This window comes from Pteropus alecto, unplaced genomic scaffold (genome assembly GCF_000325575.1).
Source record: "Pteropus alecto unplaced genomic scaffold, ASM32557v1 scaffold21, whole genome shotgun sequence".
Classification (NCBI taxonomy): Eukaryota; Metazoa; Chordata; class Mammalia; order Chiroptera; family Pteropodidae; genus Pteropus; species Pteropus alecto.
Genome location: NW_006436282.1, coordinates 14,327,750 through 14,335,389, shown reverse-complemented (window position 1 = coordinate 14,335,389; position 7,640 = coordinate 14,327,750). Strand labels below are relative to the sequence as shown.

General features: G+C 36.4%; 1 protein-coding gene and 1 pseudogene across 1 annotated transcript in view; both read left to right on the top strand.

The window, feature by feature from the left end:
- The first annotated feature begins 589 nt into the window (after positions 1 to 589).
- Positions 590 to 708, top strand: LOC112479996 (annotated as a pseudogene).
- A 2,937-nt stretch (positions 709 to 3,645) lies between these two features.
- The window catches only part of MACC1 (MACC1, MET transcriptional regulator), a 19,779-nt gene continuing 15,784 nt past the window's right edge, over positions 3,646 to 7,640 (top strand). The window contains exons 1-2 of the mRNA XM_006911975.2: positions 3,646 to 3,762; positions 5,158 to 7,199. Coding sequence (XP_006912037.1) covers positions 3,648 to 3,762; positions 5,158 to 7,199 — 2,157 coding nt within the window. The 5' untranslated portion in view covers positions 3,646 to 3,647. The remainder of the gene's footprint in view (positions 3,763 to 5,157; positions 7,200 to 7,640) is intronic.

Below are 7,640 nucleotides of genomic sequence, written 5' to 3'. Positions count from 1 at the left end.
CAACATAGTGATTAGAGATCTATATAACTCACAAAGTGATCATCCCACTAAATCTAGTACCCCTCTTCCTCCTTACATATTCATTACATCGTTGACTATTTTCCTTATGCTACACTTTATATCTCCATGACTATTTTGCAACTATACATTTGCACTTCTTAATATCTTTGCCCTTTTTCACCATCTCCCTCCCGTCTAGTAGCCCTCAAAATATTCTCTGTATCTATGAGTTTGTTTCCAGTTTTGTTGATTTTGTTGTTTCGTTCTTTAGATTCCACAGGTACGTGAAATCATGTGGTATTTGTCTTTATCTGACTTATTTCATTCAGCTCAATACCCTCTAGGTCCATCAAGGCAATATTTTTTTCCATCCCCTTCCTTTTAGTCTGTGTGTGTCTTAATCTGAAGTGAGTCTCTTGTAGGCAGCATACGTAGAGGTCTTGTTTTCTTATCCATTCAGCCACCTTATCTTTTGGTTGGAACACTTAATTCTTTTCCATTTGAGGTACTCATTGATAAATATGTAGTTATTACCATTCCTTATTCATATTTTTGATATATGTTTTTTCTTCTTAAAGAAGCCCCTCTGGTCTATGACCATGCCACCCTGAACAAGCCTGATCCCGTCTGATCTCAGAAGCTAAGCAGGGTCGGGCCTGGTTAGTACTTGGTTGGGAGACCACCCAGGAAGACGAGGTGCTGTAGGCGTAAAAAACAAAAAACGTAAGGGGTTGTAAGCTGACAAGGTCTTTGCAATCTGTGAGGTCAACCAAGGTTTGCCTTGCCTGAAAGAATAAAAAATAAATAAAAAATAAGAAGCCCCTCCTGTAATACTGGCTTGGTGTTGATGAATTCCTTTAGCTTATTTTTGTCTGGGAAGCTCTTTGTCCTTTGACTTTAAATGAAAGCTTTGCTGGATAAAGTATTCTTGGTTGTACATCGTGGGTTTTCTTCACACTGAATATTTTGAGCCAAGCCCTTCTGTCCTGCAAAGTTTCTTTTGAGAAATCAGCTGCCAGTGTTATGGATGCTTCCTTGTAGGTAACTATCTGCTATTCTCTTGCTGCTTTTAAGTCTCTCTTTGTATTTAACCTTTGGCATTTTAATTATGACGTGTCTCGGTGTAGGCCTCTCGAGTTCATCTTTTTGGGGGACTCTCTGAGGTTCCTGGGGTTGTATGTCTATTTCCTTCACCAGGCGAGGGAAGTTTTCATCATTATTTCTTCAACTATATATTCAACTTCTTGTTCTCTCTCTTCAAGTACCCTTATGACACAGATGTTCATACATTTAATTTTGTCCCATAGGTTTCTTAAATTGTTATATTCTTCTTCTCCTTCTCCTTTGTTTTAATGTCTCTTTTGCCTAGTATAAGTACTGCTACCCAGCTTTTTTGTTTGTTTGTTTCCATTTTCATGAAATATCTTTTTCAATCTCTTTACTTTCAGTCTGCGTGTCTTTCATTCTGAAGGGAGTCTCTTGTAGGCAGCATATGTAAGGGTATTATTTTCTTATTCATTCAGCTACTGTATGTCTTTTGACTGGAGCATTTAATCCATTTACATTTAAAGTAATTTTTGCTAAATATGTAGTTATTGCCATTTTATTATTTATATTTTTGTTCTCCTCTTCCCCCTCCTCCTCCTCCTCCTCCTCTTCCTCCTCCTTCTTTTCTTGTCATTCTGATTGGGTGTTATTGGCTTCCTATCCATTAGATTGGTGGTTCAATCCTCTTCTTCATCCACTCTGTTGATTCCCTCTAATATACTCTTCATCTCAGATACTGTATTCTTCATTTCGAGGCCACTGTTAAGATTCAGTAATCAATCCACAGATGCTATGCTTATAGTTGCCTCAAAAGACCACGCCAGCCACCGAGGCCAGCTGCCACCAGTATGAGTCTTGGAGCTGCTCATCAAGGGCCACAGTACTTGTTGAGGATACAACTGAACATGGCTTGAGTGGGGCCACGGAGTTGGGGGAGGCCGAGTTTCAGGGAATCCTCTGGGCGGAGCTACCACTGTTATTCAGTTTGATGATGTCTCAGCTGTGGTGTTGCTGCCTCAGCACACTGGGAGTGGGGAGGGCTCAACAGAGGAGCAATGCATACCACCAGCACATCTGCCCAGGAGAAAGCCTCGCCTCCCATCCTTGCTTCAGCAACTCAGTGTCCCCTGTAACTCCCTGTGTCACTGGAGCAGCCGTCTATCACCGTCTGATGGAGCAAGCAAATCCTGTCACCAGGAAAGTCCGGTCGGAGACCCGGCCCCTTTAAGTAGTGTCTGCAGTTGGCGGCAGCCTCTGCCACAGCCTCTGTCCCTCTCAGCCGCTGGGGACTGGGTAGCCTCGCGTCTTCATCCCCTCCCACCTCCAAATGGTTGCAGGGTGATTTCTTATTTCACTCTCTAGTTGTAGGGCTTCTGTTTATCTAGACCCCAGACGACTCTGCTTGCTGTTTGCTCCATGTTTCTGTAATTACTTTGATGTAGTCACAAGAAGAGATGAACAAAGCCCCTAACATCTATGCCATTTTGCCAGCCATGTGAGAAATTTTTGTTCAGACCTTTTTCAAAATTTTTTGTTTTTATTTTGCTTAGTGATTTGTAGAAATATTTGATATATTTTGGAATCCCCTCCTTTTTTCCTTTTTAGTCATGCGTAATGGATATATCTTCTCTCAGTTTTTTTCTTGTTTTTACTTTTTATAAATGATGTCCTTTGATATATAGGATTCCTCACTCTTACTTGTCTTGTTTTGCATTTTGCATGCTTTGTTTAAGAAATTCTCTATTTTCTAGAAAGCATAAAGATAATTTCTTAAACTCTATTCTCAAGTTTTAAAGTTTTGCCTTTCAGTCTTTAAATCTCTTAAAATCTATTTTGTATATGATCAATGTACTTTTTTTATTTTTATCATGGACAACCAATTATACTAGAACTTTTTATCGAATAATCCATCATTTCCATACTGCTCTGCATGGCCACTTCTGTCATATCAAATTTTCATGTGAGGGTGAGTCTTCTTCTGGGGTTATTCCATATCCTTAGTCTATTTCTGTTCTAATTGTATTGTCTTAGTTAGCACTGATATCCGGTGGTGCATGCCACTTTCATGATATTTTTCCTCTGAATTGTCTTGAATGTTAACCTTTTGCTTTTCTATATGCATTTAAAATAGCTCAGAACTTACAAACACATGTATATACATGATCTATGTTGTATATTCATAGCATGTTGTGATGTTTCTTGGAACTGAATTGAATGTATAGAAGGATTTGGGGAGGAATTTCCAGTTTTGTGATTTTTTTAGTCTTCCAACTGCCAAACAGGAAATATCTATTAATTGAAGTTTCAACTTACTATTCTTTTTTACTATCCTTGGGATTCACATTATTACTTTTATATAAGATCACTAATGCATTTCTAGTTTTGCTTGTTGGTGTTAATCTAGGATCTCAGCATTTTCAGAGGAGCGAGTGCGAATACATACCTAGTAAAGCATCCTACCAGAAGCAGAGAACCTATGTAGAGTATTTTTATGTGCAGTTTTCTATTTAATATGTGTGCCTACCTTGACTTTAGTTTCTTCACCAACCTAACTATGCTTCTATACATGTTTGTCTGTTTTTCATTTTGCAGGTGGAAACATGTTAACCAGTGAAAGAGCCCGTTTTTGGTCAGGAGGAATTTCACAAAGTAGATCTGAAGGAAATTTGATTGACATGGAAGCCCGAAAAGCCTCAAAAAATTGCAATATCACAGGTACGGGAACTTATAACTGTTGTAATTTTTATCCATCACCAGCAACTATTGCACTCTACCTCTGAAAAGTGCTACATAAAATTAAAAGAATTATAAATTCCCAACATTATCATGGAAATACTAGTGCAGCCAACATATTGTAATATATATCATGAGGCAAAAACTCATTATTAAATGAGTGTTGTACAAGCAGCATGTATATAAAAATCTGGAGGTTAAAGACATTTCTAGAGATTGGAGTTGATTACAAAATCTTTATGGAGCATTAAAGAATTGAATCGATCTTCAGAAACAGCAGTTTTAAGAGAGCTAGAACTATATTGAGGAAAGTATGGAAATAGAAGAAATGCGACTTTTCTTTTTTCAAAATGCATCTTATAATTTTTAATATATGTCACTTAAAACATATTTCAATCAAGATAATAGTTCTATATATATTAAAAAAAGAAGTCTGACAGTTTACTTGAATTCATTTTTCCCTTTTGGCTGGCCTTTTGGCTTTCATTTTTCTCTACAGCAGCACCAGCTTCACAAAGTCCACAGAATCATTACCAGAGAAATGACCAAGTTTGAGTAGCTCTAAATATAAAAGAGTTCAATATTTGTGAAATATGTAGAAATTCCTTATAGTTGATATGTGAATATTTTAATGTGTTGCTGATTCTTAAAATATTTTCCAAAGTAATAACATTTTCATTTCATAGTGATAGGCCCGTTTTTTTGTCATTTTAGATGTGAAAATACTCAATGGAGTCTTTCAAGTAGTAGATATAATGTTTATCTTATGTGAAAAGATTTTTAATATTATTAGTTTATCAATACATAGTTATCAGAAAGTAATCTGATAAATGCATAGTTGTCTAATTTGGCATATTCTACTTTAAAAATTATTTTAGCTATTAACATATTTTTCACAAATTGAATATTATCAGAAAAGAAAAACATTAAATGAATAATCTAGATGTATTGAGACCAACTATTCAATGTTTAGAAAAATCTGGATAATTGACTAAATTATTCATTTGTTCAGAGATTTTCTTTTGTGAAAATGAAATATAAAACTATAAGGCATAAGAATATGTAGTCTGGGACATTTTCAAGGAAATTTGTTAAATTGATTATTATCTACATCGTTAAACTATTTATTTATAAATCATGAAATCCTAAGATAAAAGAACATTACATATGGTCAAAACAAACTGGTAGAACAATTTCTCTTTCCTCACAACATGAAAATTTGACCTGATTTAATATTAATTTTGCAGCTATTATACTAGTGATCAAAAAGCAGAATAAAAAGTATTGCATTTTTAAGCTGTAATAAAAATTAATCTTGGTTGTATCTCATAATGACACTCATTTTTTGCTTTGCTTTGTTTTTGTTTAAACAACAAGAATGTCCAGACCCAGATTTGCTTCGCTGTTGCGCAGATGCTTTCACAAGTTGTGGCAATAATGCTTCCAAAACTACAAATCCATTCTGGAATGAACTGTCCGCTTCTAACCCATTTTTGGATGATGTAACTCAGCTAAGACATAATCAGAAGAAAGATAATATTTCCATCTTGAAGGAAGATCCTTTTCTTTTTTTTAGAGAAATAGAAACTGAAAATTCTTTAGATTCCTCTGGTGATGAACTCGATGTGCATCAGTTGCTTAGGAAGTCTTCCTCAGGGAAATCAGGGAGATCTAAAAGTGTTTCAGAACTTCTGGACATTTTAGATGACACAGAACATACCCATCAGAATGTACGTAACTCTGACCAGATCCTAGAACAAGACTTAGAATGGCTTCAAAATGATCGAGAGGCTTATAAAATGGCTTGGTTAAGTCAACGCCAGCTGGCTCGCTCCTGCCTGGATTTGAATACAATTAATCAGAGTCCCGGATGGGCCCAAACGCAAGTTGCAGAGACCATGACGGTTTGTAAATTAGACCATCAAGGAGGGTCAGTACAGTTACCTGAATCAGATATCACTGTTCACGTGCCCCAAGGTCATGTAGCTGCAGGAGAATTCCAAGAGGTCTCTCTGAGGGTTTTTATTGATCCTCCACAAATGCTTAACCACAATCTTTTGTGTACTGTAAGCCCACTGTTGGAAATCATGTTAAGCAACCTAAACACAATGGAAGCCATTTTGCTGGAGATGAAAATCGGGGCTCAAGTGAGAAAGGATCCTTTCAGCCAAGTCATGACAGAAATGGTGTGTTTACACAGCCTGAGTAAAGAAGGCCCTTTCAAAGTATTAAATAACTGCTACATTTATGAAGACACTATCCAAGTCAAGCTAATAGATTTGAGTCAGGTGATGTATCTAGTGGTTGCTGCACAAGCTAAAGCTACTCAGTCACCGGCTGCCACTATTTGGAATTATATCCACAAAACCACCTCAGTTGGAATATATGGGCCCAAACATATCCATCCAAGTTTCACTGCTGTTTGCACAGTTTGTGGACACAGTTACATGCCAGGGAAACTTACAATCTCTGATATTAAGAAGGGTGGAAAAAACATGTCTCCGGTTGTGTTTCAGCTCTGGGGGAAGCATTCATTCTTACTTGACAAACCACAAGATTTAAGTATTTCAGTTTTTTCATGTGATCCTGATTTTGAAGTAAAGGCAGAAGGAGAAAGAAGAGAAATTAAGCAAAAGCAGTTGCAAGCAAGTCAAGTAGTTCATCAACAATTTTTATTTTCTTTAGTTGCCTCCAGAGAAATGCACTTGTTTGTTTTTCGTGTTCAATTGGATCCTCCCAATGGTAGACCAGTTACACAATTCTTTATCACTACACCTGATCCAGCCCCAAAACTAAAAAGACTCTCAAATTCACCAGGCGATTTGCAGAAGGAGAAGGAAATCAAGTCTGCTCCTTTATTACTGACAATGCATGTTAAATATCCCACGTTTCAAGACAGAAAGTTGAACTTTACCAATTATGGGGTAACCCTGAAGACAGTGCTAAGACAAAGCAAGATTGACTACTTACTTGAATATTTCAAAGGGGACACAATAGCTCTTCTTGGAGAAAGTAAGGTAAAAGCCATTGGGCAGTCCAAAGTGAAAGAATGGTATGTGGGAGTCCTGAGAGGTAAGATTGGACTTGTACATTGCAAAAATATCAAGGTCATTGCCAAGGAACAAGTAATGTCTATGTCAGATAGTGTCTTCACAACCAAGAAACTTCTTGAACAAATTGCCCTGCCCTTTAAAAAATTGACTTATATCTATGCAGTTGTATTGACATTTGTGTCTGAAAAAGTTTATGATTGGAAAGTTTTAGCTGATGTCTTGGGTTACTCACATCTGCCACTGGAAGAGTTTGATCGAATACAAGCAGACAAAGAATCAGAAAGAGTTGCTTATGTTTTAAAGAAATTAAAGGAAGATTGCCATGCAGCCAGAAATACCAGAAATTTTCTTTATGAACTTACTGTGGTGAGTATTGCTTGATCACAGTAATTTATTTACCATAGGTAACTTTATTTAATTAAGTAATATTTATAGCCAAACATGAGAGAAGCCAAAAATTCTCAGCAGTCTCAAATAAATTGATGTCACTACAGCAAACATATAGCTTTTCCTATAAGATCATATAGTTTCTTTCCGTTGTGATTTTTGTGATGTTGGAAATCGTAACAGTTACGTATTTCCCAGAAACTAGGCCCATGAGGATCATCTTTTAAAGAAAGATTAAAGTTTCTGTTTGTGCTAGAGCATAACAATGAAGCAATTCTTTTCCTCTAGCAAATATTTGGATAGCTCTTAAAATATCAGAGAAACTCCAATAACATGAATGAGAGCACACTGAAACAAAACTAATTAACTGGCCTTTGCTTATAGTCCAATTTTTAGTGTTTTTTTTTTTAAAATATAAAT